General features: G+C 51.5%; 1 protein-coding gene across 1 annotated transcript in view; it reads right to left on the bottom strand.

Moving 5' to 3' along the window:
* The window catches only part of MUC4 (mucin 4, cell surface associated), a 48,498-nt gene that overhangs the window by 11,757 nt on the left and 20,583 nt on the right, over nt 1-16,158 (bottom strand). Inside the window, 18 exon segments of the mRNA XM_040250079.1 lie at nt 237-470; nt 1,113-1,214; nt 1,934-2,101; nt 2,518-2,608; nt 3,489-3,697; nt 4,249-4,368; nt 5,118-5,228; nt 5,413-5,517; nt 5,520-5,582; nt 7,728-7,802; nt 7,805-7,815; nt 9,706-9,836; nt 11,158-11,296; nt 11,298-11,311; nt 12,040-12,204; nt 13,084-13,217; nt 14,301-14,405; nt 14,736-14,855. Coding sequence (XP_040106013.1) covers nt 237-470; nt 1,113-1,214; nt 1,934-2,101; nt 2,518-2,608; nt 3,489-3,697; nt 4,249-4,368; nt 5,118-5,228; nt 5,413-5,517; nt 5,520-5,582; nt 7,728-7,802; nt 7,805-7,815; nt 9,706-9,836; nt 11,158-11,296; nt 11,298-11,311; nt 12,040-12,204; nt 13,084-13,217; nt 14,301-14,405; nt 14,736-14,855 — 2,097 coding nt within the window.

The raw sequence follows: 16,158 nt of genomic DNA, 5'->3' as shown, positions 1-16,158 counted from the left end.
AGTCCTAGGAGAAGAGTTTGGAGAGGCAATGGGGTCAGACTGGATAGGGCTTTGAAGGTCATCGTTAAGAACAGAGTGAGCTGGGAAGTCATGGGAAGATTTGAGTAGAGCAATAGCCTGAGCGAAAGAATCTGTTAAATTTTACAAATGTGTAGCTCAAAGGAGTGTCATGGAAGGGCGTCCCCTTATCTGTGCCCTAACTCTGCACATGCCTCCCCAGGCCTCACACCACTTACTCAGAGTAGTGTTCATCTGCTGGTAGATTCTAGATACCGCCCTAGTGTCCTTTCCGAGCTTTTCACTTCCTGTGGCCAGGACATCGAAGATGCATTGATCATCTCCATGACAAGAAGAGGTCAAATTTTTATTCAAGGATGTGTTTCGCAGCAGTTGTGAAAGGAAGACAGGGGTGAAGCTGGAAGGCAAATGGTCGGCCCTCTTGCCAGAAAGGCTTGTTCCGCTGATTTTCCCTAAAACACATTATGTGATGCAGTGATGGTGGCAGCAGGGAGGGACTCCAGCTATATTCTATTGTGTCTACCCCTTGTGTGTGCTGTGTGCTAAGTCACTTCAGTCACGTCTGCCTCTTTGTGACCCTATGGACTATAGCTCATCAGGCTCCTCTGTCCATGGGGTTCTCCAGGCAAGAATACTGAAATGGGTTGCCATGGCCTTCTCCAGGGGATCCTCCCAACCCAGGGATGGAACCTCTGTATCTTAAGTCTTCTAAATTGGCAGGCAGATTCTTTATCACTAATGCCACCTGTGTCCACCCCTTACCCTCGCTTTATATAAGTTTGGGATTGCAGAGGACAGAGTGACTTCCAGATTCTACTTCTGGAAATCCCCACTCTAGGGAGTGAGGGCCACCCACCTCCCTCATCGTCTCTTCCAGGTTGAAGGACTGTGGGTGGGATGGGAATGGAGGGGACAAATCTGGGGTGGAGGGGACAAAGCTGCGGTGGCACCAGCATCCCCAGGTCTCTTCCTTTCTACTTCTCTCTCACGAAGGACAGAGGTCTCGCTCCCATAGGTCTGAGGGGGACAGTACAGCAGCTTCCTTCACCTGGGACCTGCCCCATCTGCTCAAAGACCCTGAGGCCCAGACTCACAGGTCATTCCATAGTGAAAAAGCATCTCCTCGGAGCTCCTTTTCGGTATGGTGGAGCCTTTGGGCATCCTGAAGTCGTCATCTGGGTTGTCATTCCAGAAGCCTGAGGGACCGAGCGGGACTCAGCCACCCTGGGAGGTGGCCCTCCCTTCCCCAGGGAGCAACCAACAGGACCCAGATGTGAGGAGGAGTAGGGGCCTGGGAAGCCTCTTTCAGTGGCATCTGCTCTCTGCTCCGGAGGAGGGGAGAGGACTGTAACCTCAGAGCCTACCCTCTGCTCCAGGGAAAGGAGGAAGTGGAGAAAGAAGGGAGGGGATGTGGGGGACAGAAGGAGGGTGTGAAGCCCGAGGGAGGGAAGGAGGTGGGGGAAGGGCGGCTGCCGGCCCCATGCTCTCCAGAGCCCATCCTCAGTGGCCCCTCGGCTGCCCTGGGCCGGCAGCTTAAGGAGGATGGGAAAGTGAAAGTGAAGTCGCTCAGTCGTGTCCGACTCTTTGTGACCCTGTGGACTGTAGCCCACCAAAATCCTCTGTCCATGGGATTCTCCAGGCAAGAGTGCTGGAGTGGGGTGCCGTTTCCTTCTCCAGGGGATCTTCCCGACCCAGGGATCAAACCCGGGTTTCCCGCATTGGAGGCAGAGGCTTTAACCTCTGAGCCACCAGGATGGGAAGTGAGCCTCAAAGGCCGCTGAAGAGGTCCCACCTCCTCCTCCGCTGAGAAAAGAAAACTCTACTCGGGATGTCTGCAGGTGCACTGGAGGGGAAGCCGCCTGTGGGCTGGGGGTCTGAGGTCCGCTGCAGAGGCAGAGTGCTGCCCGCTCCTTACCCATGAGGCCCTCAGTGTGGTTCTGATACCCCTTCGAAAGGCTGCAGGAGATGTGGAGGATGTTGGAGATAGCGAGCACGGAGACAGCAACAGCACCATCGAAACTGGCTGATACCGTGGAGCCGTTGCGGGGCATTATGACTCCAGAGCTGTTGAAGGTCTCCTGGTCTAGACTGTCGGGAGACAAATGAGGAAAAAGCCGGCAGTGGAGCCCTGGAGGCCCAGGACTTGTCAGCAGTAAAGTTTAAAGATGCAGAGAGGAGCCTGAAAGCAGCTGGGAGATGCCCGGCACGGTCCTTCTCCTGTGGCCACAAAGCACACTCACGGGACTTGCTCGCGGCCCACCCCACCCTCTTCTCCCTGAGGACTGAGGAGGAGGCCCCAGAGGAAGGAGAGGAGTGAAGAGGGAAGTTTAAGGCCTGGCTCCAGTGAAGAAGTTGCTCCGGCACGGCTGCTGGAGGGACCGTGGGGTGACGACCATGCTGCTCCGCCCCAAGACCACGCCTCTCACCCCAGCACCCTGCTCCCCAATGCTGGGCACCCCACCAACCCTGACCCGGGGAGGCAGGAGAGGCCCAGCCTACCTTTCATATCTTCACCATTAGTCTCAAATGCTATGGTCTGGTTATTGAGCCGAACATGGATTGTGTTATTGGGCTTAAGGAGCCATTGAACCTGGAAGAGAGTTGGCAGAGACCTCAGCCCAACCTGCACAGGGCCAGAAACAGAGGAAGGAGCCTGGGGCTTGGACGATGGTGAAAGTGATGGCGAGTTTGACCATGAGGTGATGCTAGCTAGCATGCATGAGGGTGCTTGGCCTGGGCCAGGCTCTGAGCAAGGTATGTTTCAGAGATTAGCTTTTAAATCTCACAACAGCCCTGTGAGGTAGGTAATATTATTATCCCTATTTTACTCTAAGGAATACAAGGTGCTGGATGTTGTTTCTTCAGTCTCACCGGACCTTAAGCCAGTGTCTCCAGGGTTGATTTACAAAATCGTGTTAGTTTCAGGTGTACAGCACAGAATTCAAACATACATTCATATATAGAATATATATATGTAATTCTTCAGATTCTCTTCTCTTATAGGTTATTACAAAATATTGAGTAGAGTTCCCTGTACTATACAGTAGGTCCTTGTCGGTTATCTATGTCGCTTCAGTTGTGTCTGACTTTTTGTGACCGCGTGGACTGTAGCCCCGCCAGACTCCTCTGTCCATGAAATCCTCCAGGCAAGAATACTAGAGTGGGTTGCCATGCCTTCCTGCAGGGGATATTCCCAACCCTGGGATCAAACCCACGTTTCCTGTGGCTCTTGCATTGCAGGCAGATTCTTTACCACTGAGCCACCTGGGGAAGGCCTATGTTATTTATAGTAGTGAGTATTTGTTACTCCCAAACTCCTGATTTGAACTACTGCTCTGGCAGGATGCATCCTCACTGCCTCTAGCCCCTTCCCTTCTTCCTTCTCTTTTTCTACATGGGCCTCAGTCTCCAACTGAAGGTCCCTGAGCTAAAGGCTCCGTGTGAGGGGAGTGCCCCCACCTCCAATTCACCGTGATAGGGTGCAGGCTGCTGGATCGGTATTCAGCAGCAAAGCCAATGAAGTTGGTGGCATTTGCAGAGTGGGTCTGGGAAGTGCGGCCCTGCAGCAGGAAGGAGGAGTGTCTGTCCTGGGTCCAGACCAGCAGGAAGTCTCCCAGCCCATTGAAGGTGTAATTGACACCATCCAAGGTGGTGGTGTGAGGGTCCCCGACCATCCAGCCTGGAAAAAAGGAGGTACCACATTGGCGGGGTGATAAATAATCTGCCTGCCACTTAGGAGACCTGGGTTCTATCCCTGAGTCAGGAAGATCCCCCTGGAGAACGGATTGGCTACCCACTCCAGTATTCTTGCCTGGAGAATCCCATGGACAGAGGAGCCTAGCAGGCTACAGTCCATGGGGTCACAAAGAGTCAGACACGACTGAGCAACTAACACATTGGCAGGGCAGACCAGGGAAAGAAGGGCCTGGGAGACTTCAGCCTGGCGAGGTGCTCAGGGAGCATTTAACCCTCCCCAAAAGTCCTCTTGCACTTGTGTGCCCCCCAACCCATCCACTTCTTCTCATTAGACCCCTATCCACCACACCTCCCCCTCCCCCAAGGTCAAGTCCCTCCTCTGCCACACTCCGCACACACCTCCATCTTCCCTTGTGACTACAGTCCTGCCCCAGGAAGCTTGTGCTGTCCCTGTTCAAACCCCAAGAGTGTATCGCTCCCTTGGTCTTCCACCTGGGCTCTGGAGGTGGAAGGGCTGGGCCCCAGCAGCCTCACCGAGACCTAAGGGCTGGTACCCAGTGCAGATGATGGGGGGCCGCCTTAGCTGGTACAGGGCACAGAAGGAGGGCTTGCTGTTGAAATGGCAGCACCAGTTTTGCAGCTCCAGTTCTTGGTCTATACAGAAGAACAGCGTGTTAGTGGAGATGGAAGACCAGCAGGACCCAGCTGGGAGGTTTGGGCAGGATGATAAGGGCAACAAGGATGTGGTTTGGATGTCAGGCCCACATGAGTTCAGATCCCACTCTGCTCAATGACCTTAGGCCATGAATCTCCCTTGTGGGCTTGGTGGAAACATGAGCAGCAAAGCCCCTGGTGGGCAGGCACAGGGTCCTTCCTTTCTTGAAGGTTGAAGGCTGAGACACTCTCAAAGTGCTAGGAGCGAGAGGCTGCGGCTGGTGGTCTGGGGACTAGGAGGCTCCTGCCTTTACAGGGAGGAGGAAGGGAGCACACATGTTCCCCTGGGCCCCATCCCCATCCCGTCTAGCTCCTTTGGAGGGTCTCTTCAGGATGACTCCATGTCTTCCCCCAGACAGCCTGCTAATCTGGGTCCCGGCTGACGAGGTCAGACCAAGCCTCTGCCACTTCCCTAGAAAGATGCCCCTATCAGCTGGGGCTATGGGCCAAGTGGAGACGGGGCAAGAGGAGCTCAATCAGAAATCCCTAGGATGCCAGCTGGAAGGGATGCTGGAAACTTCTGGTGTTACAAGATCAGGAAATGGAGGGGAGGTAGCTGGGAGAAAATGGGGACGAGAGCCTTCATTCTGCTGGTCCGACTGCTGGCGTGGAGCCCAAGCTGGTCCCTGACAGGGAAGGACAGAGAGCTCCAGCAAAGGCAGGCTTGAGTTGTCGGCGGACACACTTACCAAGATGCCAAGGACTCTGCACTCTCCAGCCTTGGAGCAGCTCTCCCCAGGTTCCGTAGCGGCAGCACACGACCCCACGCCAGGAGGAGAAGCTGCACAGCTACCTGCTGCCTGCAACAAGCCCAGACATTCTCAGGCCTGGGATGCCTGTGGTGGGGGCAGCCATGGCTCGGGGGTGTTTCTGGGGAGGAACGGAGGGAGTCCCAAAAGGCAAAGGTCAGGCATGGCCAGAGGGAGAGTGAGTGGGCTTATAGGGACAGTGGGAGTGCTGCCAGAGACCAGAAGGATCTGTTACCTCTGCTGAACTGGAATCTTAAATCCAATACTCCCTGGATCCAGGAGCAAGGGCAGGAGATCTGGTTCCAGCCCCAGCTGGGCCACTGAGGCTGTCTCTTCAGAGACACCGGAGAGGGTAATTGGGCTTTTTTTCTCTGTGCAGCTTGTAGATCTGTAGCCCCCGGAGGCCTGGGGAAGAAAAGGAAGAAGGGGATATCCCAGGGCGTGGGGCCACAGGCTCTTATTTAGCTTTAGGGACAAGCAAAACTCAGTGCTTCCTCTGTGTGCCACTTCCTGCACTCTGGACAGTCTTCCAGGGATGGGCCCAATGCAGATTGGCTGTGATTCCTCCCCAAAGGTCCCTCTGATGTGAGCTTCAGAACCCTAAACTTGGATCTTAAGGTGAGATCCTGGGACAAGTGCTGGGCAGGGAGACCTCATCTGTACCCAACTCAGAGCCAAACCCTGGCCCAGGTTAAGTGTACTCCATTCTCCGCCCTCCTCCCTGCTACTCTAATCTCCAGTTCTTTCAGTCCCCCAGACCACTTCTTCCTTATGCACCTTGTATCTCAGTGAGTGATGCCACCGGCCACACGCTCAGACACTTGCACAGACATACCAGTGGCCAAAGCAACCAGGACAGAGGCCGATATTCAGAGGCCAGCTGGGGAGCCACAGGGAAGCTGGCATGTGAAGCAGACACTTGCTCCAACAATATGAAACTGGGGGAGCTTCCCCTGTGTCCAGATGCCATCCTCGGAAAGTGGAGGTAACTGGGAGAAGAATCCCTGAAGAGCGTTTGAAATTTAAATAGACCTTTAACTGCGCACATGAGTGCTAAGTCACTTTAGTTGTGCCCCACTCTTTGCGACCCTATGGGCTGTAGCTTGACAGGCTCCTTTGTCCATGGGGCTCTCCAAGCAAGAATACTTCAGTGGGTTGCCATGTCCTCCTCCAGAGGATCTTTCCAACCCAGGGATCGAACTCGAGTCTCTTACGTCTCCTGCATTGAAGGCAGGTTCTTTACCACTAGCGCTACATGGGAAGCCCAGACATTTAATTAACTGTAAGTTATTTACTGCCCCCCTAGCTGCCATGAGTGAGAAACAGGGCTCCAGAATACAGCAGAATTCAATAGGACATAATGTATTAGATTTTGATCCTATTCCCACACAAAAGAAAAAATCATCAAGATGACTATAGTTTGATAAGGTTTTGAAAAGGATAGTTATTTTATGATATCTGTTTGTGTATTTTCTCGACAATCAGGAGACACACACCAGATACTGTCCCCCAACACACACACACACACACAATCACATTGCACCCCTTATGTCACAAGCAGAGGCATCTGGATAGAAGGGCCTTAATCGGATAGGATGGAGCTTCCCTCATAGCTCAGTCAGTAAAAAATTCTCCTGCAATTCAGGAAACCCAGGTTCAATCCCTGGGTCAGAAAGATCCCCTGGAGGAGGAAATGGCAACCCACTCCAGTATTCTTGCCTGGAGAATCCCATGGACAGAGGAACCTGGGTCACAAAGCAGACACGACTGAACGACTAAATCACCAATCTGATAGAACCGCTTTCTCCACCAGATGGCACCAATTATCTGACTTGGCTTGTGTTTACAGACTTTCTTGCCGCAGAACAAACGGAACTGGATTTATGCTTCATGGTCCACGTGGCTAATTTCTAATGCTAAAATACCTTTTGTTCTATCACACTTTGGAAACTGTCATTTCTTTCCCTTTGGCGCCCCCAGGCAGTACAAGTCATGGAGGAGGCCCATGGAGCCTAAAGTACTGGCCTTCTTACCAAAGTGAGAGCTCTTTGAGAGCAAACTGAATTGGTCTTTTTAAAAACGTTTTCATACTTCTGGCTCTTAGCACAGTCTCCAGCACACAGCGGGTACTCGATAAATGGTGACGGAATGGACGTCAGACCCCCTGGAACTCCTCTCGGTAGATCCCTTAAGGGATCTCATGTGGGTTCTCAGCCAGCTCTGGGACAGGACACTTGGAGACTTGTCCTAACTGCCCATTCATGTCCCTGCCTCCTTGCCATACCCATGTCCTCACTTCCAGGATCTGGGCCCCACTCATAGTCCTGCTGGCTTCAGGCTGATTCCAGGGAGGACACTCTGCACTGCAAGAGGGTGCAGAAGGCATGTTGCTTCCCGGGCGGTGCCCAGGCCAGATCCCAGGTCAGATGGTATGGAAACATCCTTTTGTGGACATGCACGGGAGCTGCCCTTTGAGGACTGTCATGGCACACGGAGTGGGAGACAGAAGAGGACTTGAGTCCCTCCAGTCTGATAAGGTGGTGCTTTTACCTGAGTTGGAATCCAGGAATTGGTCTGAACGATACTTCTCCCATACTGGATGGAATGTCAACTGGCTGTTTTTGAATACCCATCTCCACTGTGGGCAAAGAAAAGAATATCTGGCCTTCATCACACACAGAGTCCTTCCCCTTAGTTGGCAAGTTGCTCATTCATCCAGCGAGTCAACCAGCCAGTCACCCACTCTGTCCAGCCAGTCATTAGTTATCAGTTGGCCCATCAGCTATCGAGCCAGTTGGTCAGGCAGCCAGCCAGAATCACTGACCCCCTGTGCTAAGCAGAAGAGGGGAGGAGGCAGATGGAGGAGGGGTGGGAGGACCTAATTTATCTCACATCTGAGCACAAACTGCAGTGAACTGGTCCTGAGACGGGTTGAAAGCAACATCTCAGGCCTCCTTCCTGTTAGTTTCCCTTCAACTAGGTGTCAGAGAGGCAGTGCTATAGGGGATGGTTGAGAGCTATAGGTGCAGGTTAAGAGCTATTCTTTGAATTAGGAGGATCTGGACAATGAGTGTGCCACCCCACCCCCACCCTACCCCACCCCCCTGCCCAGGGGATGGTATTTAAACACTGCACCAGGAAGGAGAAACCCCAGAGTGGGGCCTGCAGACTCTCTGGGTCATGCCTCAGAGCAGCCACTCAGATCCCTTCTCCGCTTTGACAGGGGACAGATGACCTACATGGGTGTGACACCTTCCATGGGTGCCCTCAGAATGGTGCGAAGTTCCTAGCTAGTTAGATAATTCCAGTCCTTTCTCCTTCAGGGCATGTTCAAAAGCAAGTGAAAGCAATGTAATTATAGGGACAATCCCAAACACATTCTAGAAGAAAAGCATTTACAGGAATTACCAGTAACAGATTACATGGGACCTTCATAACCGACTGCACGTACATCATGGTTGAAAACTATTGTGTTAGAGAATGAGCCATTCCCACACTTGGGAACCCACGTCTGCAACCACAGCCCATCCATCTCTCTGCTCTCCCTCTTTGCCACTGACCCCACACAAGCTGTTGGTGCCGTTGGGTGAGAGGTTAATTCTCAGCCCATCAGAAACTAGAGATTGTCATACTGAGTGAAATAATTCAGAGAAAGAAAAATATTGTGTGATATCACTTGTACATGGAATCTAAAAAGAAATGATACAAATGAACTTATTTACAAAACAGAAACAGACTCAGAGACTTAGAGAACAAACTTATGGTTACTAGGGAGGAAGGATGGGGAGAAGAGATCGTTAGGGAGTTTGGGATCGACATGTACACATTAGTATATTTCAGATGGATAACCAACAAGGACCTTCTGTATAGCACAGGGAACTCTAGATGGGAGTTCCTGGATGGGAAGGGAGTTTAGAGGAGAATGGATACATGTATATGTATGGCTGAGTCCCTTTGCCGTCTACCTGAAACTATCACGATATTGTTAATTGGCTATATTCCAATATAAAATAAAAAGTTTTAATAAAGTCAGGAAGGCAGATTTCAGCCTTATATTTTGTATTCAACTTTCTGCTTTGCCACTTACTTTCCAGCTCTTTGGGCAATAACTCATCCATTTGTACCTCAGTTTCCTTACCTGCAGAATGGATAATAAATAGTAACTCCTTCATGGGGTGGTTGTGATTGTCAAATGAAATAACGCCTGTTAAGTACCTGGTGTAATAAATGTTGACTGATACTTGACAAGTCAAGAGTGGTCAGCTAAAGTCAGTGGAAATCCTAGAAGTCAAAGCTCTGGGATTTATTATCACCATGCACGGAACTGGGATAGGAAAGGGAATGGCAGGGTGAAGCAGGATCTTTCCATTTGAAACAGAAAGTGGAAACCAGCATCAGCCTGAGTCAGAAGCACTGGCGAGGAAGAGTCCTGCCCAGTTCTGGGGGACAGAGTGTGTGTGCAGTGCAAGCCCTGCTCTGCACCAGCTCCCATTATCTGCTCACAGCTGCCAGCCCATCCCTGTCCTACCTGGAAAAGCCCATCAGGACGGGGTTGCCTGGTCGCCCGCTCACATTCCACTGCATACCACCACTTTGGTAGAGAAACAGGGCATAGGACCTGCTCCCGTCCATGGAAAGGATGGCCTGGTAGGTGTTGGTCTGGGGGTGGGTTGGGGACAAACAGGGATGCCTGTGAGAGATCTGGGGTGTCCCATCACCCATCCCACACCCCCACTCTGGCACCCACATCACCTTTTCCTGACCTCTGAGAGCAAAGGCATGGGCTTAAATACAGACAAGTTTAGAATTTTGCAGAGATTCCACCCTGACTGTCAAAGCACCTTCTGTGGTGGATTTGCCTTCTTTGTGACTTCTTTCCAGCGAGGAAAGGTAAAGGATTCTGGGTTGGAATCCTGTTAGAAGGGGGTCTGTCTGAGAAAGCTTCAGCAACCAGAGAGATTAGCCAAGACCTCAGATATCTGAGAGAGGCCTGAGGAGCTTCCTTTGGGATATTTAAGGATATCGTCCAAATGTCCCCTCACCCTGAATAGCATAGAGGAACCATGCAGGTGAGACTGGAGGTTCTCTGAAGGCAGATTTTGAGCACTGTGCTTCCACACAGTGAGTAAGCAATGAACTTGCTGAGCCAGTAAAGAAATGGGTGACTTTAGATCAGACACAAGGAAGAACTCTGTGACTGTCAGAGTGGTGAGGCCCCAGAGGGAAGGCTAGGGGGAGCATGAGGCATGGCCCCTCTCCACTGGATGCTTTTCTAAGAGCCAGAGTCTGGAGTCAGAAAAACCTTGGTTCCAGGCCTGGCTTTGTCATCTGCTAGCTGGGTGACCTTGAGTAGTTGCTTAACCTCTCTAACCATCATCATTCTCATCTCTCATATGTGGATAATAACATTAGATTGAGCCATATAATATTGCCAATAGCCAGCCATTTTGGGGGCTTCCCAGGTGGTGCTAGTGGTAAAGAACCTGCCTCCTAACACTGAAGCCATAAGAAACGTGGGTTCCATCCCTGTATCAGGAAGATTCCCTGGAGGAGAGCATAGTAACCCACTCCAGTATTCTTGCCTGGAGACTCCCATGGACAGAGGAACCTGGCAGGCTGCAGTTCATAGGGTCACAAAGAGTCAGACACAACTGAAGTGACTTAGCACAGCCAATTTTTACGTATTGCATCCTCCTCGTTTCAGTCTTCTAATACCCAGTGCTCTGGCTGCTGTGAGGCATGTGAGCAAAGCCCCAAGGCACCCTTGCCATGTGGTAAGTGCTCAGGAGACAGAGCAGGGGGGGTTGGAGGTGGTGGGGATGGGGGACAGGGAGGCAAAGAGGTGGGCTGGGAGGGAAGTGCTCTAATCAGCCATCTGTCCTTGACTCAGAGAGGAGTTTAGAAAAGTGGTCCCTGCTTAGGATTCTAGGATGCCTGACTTCCAGATGGTTCACAGGACACTGCCCACTGGTCTACTCACCTCGATGGTCACCTGGGCAGGATAGGTGGGGACATGAACCCATGTGATCTTTAGTGTCCACCTGGCTTTGTAGTTTCTGGTCTTTGTTAACATATTAATTGAAGACTCCACCTTCTGCATTAGTGTGTTGTAGTCATCACAGAGTCTCATATTCCTAGGAAAAGAAGGCAGATATGGAAAAGGAAATAAGGATCCCATCTCAATACTCCTGAGGGACACCCCATTTTCTGCTCACTTTAGTACCCCCATGTCTCCCATCCTTCCCCCTCCCAGGCTTATGTTTTCAGTTAGTGACCTGAAGATCAATCTGCAGGGAAACCTGGGGTGTTATGAAGTGGCTGGTCAAGATCCAGAAACCCAAGTCTTCTAACTTGAACTTGTGCATCTCTTAGCATAAACTGGCTCTGATGGTGCAACCACCTGCATCCATTTGTACCTCTCTGGGTCCAAGAAGAGGCTCTTTAAGACAGGTGTGTGCTTCTCCACATTTGGACCTTCTACAGTGTCTTGTCCATGGCCAGGGCATGATCAGTATTTGCCTGCAGTAGCTTTCACTACACTGAGAGCTCTCTCTGAGTGGAATCATTAACCCAACCCAGGAGCACTCGCAGGGGCCCTGCTTGACTCAGCCTTATTAGGATGAACCCCCTGCAACCTCATTCTAAAATCAAACAGTGGATGGCCAGCCCCTAGCCGCCACCTGTAGTCTTCCCATGGTTGTGTCCTAAACTATTTCCTCCCCACCCTCATATAGGCTTCAGTTCCCACCCACTGACAGGAGGGTTCCAACAGCAGGAACCCTTGCAAGACTCTCCACACAGGCCTTTGTCTCTCCTTGCTGGCTGCTGGAGAACCCTGTGTGCTGAGCTTTGAAAGCCCCACCTGGTAAAATATGGTTCCCCGGCTGCTGGAGAAATCAGCATCGTCCCAGAATGGAGCCACCATGGCCACAGAGTCCCAGGAAGAAAAGCCTCTAAGGGGAGGGTTGGAGTAGGAGAAAATCTGGTAGTCTGACTTCGGGAAAATGACTTGGCCATTATCTGTGAACTGAGCACAAAGGTTCCTCCGGTTAGCATTCAGGGAGGGAGCATCCCAGACTTGGGCCAGCTCCTGGGGTTCATGAGAGTAGAACTTGGAGATGTCAACAACCCCTGGAAATGAATGGTCTCATCCATCTCCCTGCCTGCTGGGAGAGCCCCAGTACATAGTTTTCCCACAAAAACTCTTCATTCTTAGGCCGTCCTCACATCTTAAGAGCTTCCTAAGGTAGTAGGTTTTGTCCTGCTTCAGTGACAGACCCATCCGTAGACCAGCCCACCAAAGAGCAGAGGCCTCTGGGTAAATCCCCTTGGCCCCCGCCCCTGAAACTTGTGCCATATCAGTTAGAGCTGAAAGAATTTATACTCGCACTCCATCACTGTTTGGCTCTCTCACAGTGTGTCCTGGCTCAGCCCCCTTGTCGAGGGCCAAAACTGCCATTCAGCCCTCTTCTATGAGACATGAAGTACTTGACCAGGGAACCAGGAAAATAATTACAGAAAATTTGAACAGCATCAGTCGAGTTTCCCTAAGTAGGGCTTCCGACTCAAAAAAAAAAAAGGCGGGGGGTGGGGGCATGAAAACAGTGGAGAGATTACTGGGCCTCAGGGCCTCTCTACTGAGGTGACAACACTCTGTCCACATGTGTGTGTGTCAGGGACGGGGTGCAGGGTGTAGCCTCACTGCTTGTCTTCCTTAGCTGGTGCCTTGTCATTAGAGACAGTGTGTGTAAACAGAGCCAGCGGCAGAGACATAGGAGGGTCCTGACAAGCATCATAGTCATAGCTGGTCACGGGCACAGGGCCATCTTTGAGCCCTGGAGGGGAAGCAGGGCCTGTGGAATGCAAATCATAAGTCCTGTCCTTTGGGTTGCAGTTGGGGACTCACATAGAGGGAGTCCCAGAGCAAGGAGCCAAGGGGGAAGCCGATCTGGGGCTTGAAGAGTGGTGAGGTGAAGTCCACGGTCCTCCTGACAAACTCCCGGTCTCCAGCTCTTGGCCCGTAGGGGAAGAGGAGAACACCTGGGTAGGTACAAAGAGGAGCAGGGAGTTCTCGAGGGCCCCAAAGTCATTAAGGCTGGTAGGGCATTTCACCTCCAAGAAGCATTCCCTGATGACCCCATGGACTGTAGCCTGCCAGCCCCTTCTGTCCATGGGATTTTCCGGACAAGAACATTAGAGTGGGTTGCCATTGCCTACTCTAGGAGATGTCCCCGACCCATGGATTGAACCAGAGTCTCTGGCATCTCTTGCATTTGGCAGGCAGAGTCTCTGCCACTGAGCCACCTGGGAAGCCCTACACTGCTCTCCCGGGCTCCCGCAAATTTCTTCCTGACCCCAGCTGTGATGGCATCTACACCATCTGTTATCTACAAGATTCCCTCACACGTCAGCCTTGCTTCTTGGCACTTTTTACCTTGTTTCTGGTAACCCCAAATTCTTTGGGGATCTCCTCCCCAGGTGACACCAGGACTGCTTTTCCCGTCCATGCCTTTATTCCAGCTGTTTAGGCCCTCCTGCCTGCATGGGGCACTTCCTCTCCCCAGTTCCTATTTACTCTTTCCAGGAAGCCTCCTCTTCACCTTGAACCCACCCCTGACACTCCCTCAGGGCCTTCCAATAAGTACACCTAATATCCTGGGCTTGTTGCTCTAATGGCATCTACTGGGGCAGAAGATAAGTCTCTCTCTAAACAGCCCCTTGGTCATTTCTGTATCTTTAGCTCCTAGCCCAGCACCATGTGCAAAGCCAGCCCTCAGCACCCAACTCTGATGCTCTTGCGTTGTCCCCTGTAGGGCTCTTCTGATTTGAAACAACATAGTCTGTGAACAAGCAGGATGAGACTAAGCACTCAGCTACCCATCCCTATCAAGGGGATAGGGAGAGCAGCTGGACTTCCCGTGACCCAGATGGAGCAGAGCAGAGATCCACAGAACCCCCAACAACCCACAAGGCCATTATTGGTAGATACAATCCAGCTGCCACAGCTACAACCACCACACGTAGCTCCATCCTCTCCCTCCCAGGGCGGAGAGGCTCTAGCTCTATGGAATCACTTGCCTTTCCCAGGGTTAACAGGGGCTGATGCAGCTGTGGAGTGGGTACCTGTAGAAGTCCCAGTAGTGGAGGTGGTAAGGGTCTGGCAGGTTGTTGAGGGTAGTGATACTGTGCTTCCCCTGCAGTCTGCCCTCTGTGAGGTTGTGATTTTTCCTGGGCAGGCAAGGAAAGAAGACTGGAGTGGGCCTGACAGTCAGAGAGTAGTAGAATTTAAGAGAGTCACAGACTTTAGGAGCTGGGAGAGACAGCTAGAAACCTGTGTTCTGGTCATCCCCAAACCACCCTCTGCAGAGAAGCAGTTATCTCCTGGGGTAGAGGGGATGGTGAGCCCGTCACCCGCCATGCCTGCCACTGACTTCATCTTCTCATGGGCCTGACTTCCAGCCTGGGAGTGCCAGTTCATGTCGTCTCTCAGGCACTCCTCTGGGCCGAACTGAGCTAACTGGGCCACAGTAAGAGACGAAGACCCCAGAGCCCCCCCACCTGATGTCTCAGCCTTCATGGTGGAGCCTGTGAATGTTGGAGAAGCGCTGGTAACAGACAGGGGAGGGGGGTGACTTGTGAATCGGGTGCTGGGGCTCCCGGTGACTGCGGGGCCAGGAGCTGGTTGAGAGAATAAAGAATTAGTGGTGCTTGTTGGGGAAAGTGAGGTGCCAGCTGAGGTTCCCGGGGTGGTGTCATGGTGGGCTGGTGCTGTCCACAGTCCCGTGACCGTGGTAGTGGACTGAGCTGTGTGACCGTCCCTGGAGGGTGCTGGGGTGAAGGCTGTCACTTCATCCGTGGTGGGTGTACCCTGAGGAACACTTTCGGAGGCTGAGGGTCCACTTGGTTTGAATGAAGTTGCAGATGAGGCTATTTTGATTGTGCTCATCATGGGGGAGAATAAACTCTTGGGATTCTTGTGTGGTCTGTGTGCCTTGTGTGGAAACTATTCGAGAAATAGCTGATGATTCTTGAGGAGAGATGCTGGTAGACAGTGGGGTTGACTGCCTTGTTGGGACTATTACAGTTTGGATGAAGGAGATACAGACATGACTGTTTTGAAGGTTTGAGTCATACTGGAGCTTGTGCTGCTGACAAGAATACCCACAGTGGTCTCTGTCCCTCGTGTCCAGTGAGTCTGGGAAAATGCTGAGATGTGCTCAGATAGCAGTATGTGGTTAGTTCTTCCTGTTGTCTATTGTTGAGACTTTAGATGTAACTCAAGAAATACTAGCAGGGGAGGTGGATGCTCTTTCTGTGATCAATGTACTGGCAGCTACTGGTGTGAGAGTGGTTGTTTTTCTGACTGAGTTGTGTGGCTGTCACTGAAGGATGAAGAAGTGAGTGTTATTGTTTTATCTGGAGTAAATTTCTCACGAGAAACATCTGTAGAGATTGAACTTTTAGTATAGGGCCATCCTGTGGTCTTTGTGTCTTTGCTTTAGTGAGAATGGAAAACCATCCTCCACTGTTTGTGGAGTTGAAGAACTGGTGGAATGAAGTAGATTGTACTGCTGACTGCCATGGTGTAGAAGTTTGGAAGTGAATGGAGAAGAACTTCCAGTTACAAAAGGGGATTTGTCTATTGTGTTTCTTATAGTGCTGTCTGTTGACCTTTTTGTTCCTAATATTTTTGATGTTACTGCAGATGTGTACCTCACATAGGGTGGGAATGAAGTGGTTGTTGTATCTGAAGGAGATGTCCTCTGGGAAGTGTCTTCTGTAGATTTGTGTGCATGTGTCGATGATGAGAGAGGTGATGTTCTCACAGCTGTGACAGTGGTGGTTTGAGTTCCTCTGGTGGTTTTCATGCTCGGAGTCTGATGGTTCTGAGAAGATGCTGATGTTTTCCCAGTAGAAGTGGTGGAAGGGGGTAAGCTTGATTGTTTCTCTGGTCCAGTTTTCATTGACACTGTGGAGACTG

Source organism: Oryx dammah, unplaced genomic scaffold (assembly GCF_014754425.2).
Source record: "Oryx dammah isolate SB20612 unplaced genomic scaffold, SCBI_Odam_1.1 HiC_scaffold_2, whole genome shotgun sequence".
NCBI classification, from domain to species: domain Eukaryota; kingdom Metazoa; phylum Chordata; class Mammalia; order Artiodactyla; family Bovidae; genus Oryx; species Oryx dammah.
This window is presented reverse-complemented; position numbering and strand designations above follow the sequence as displayed.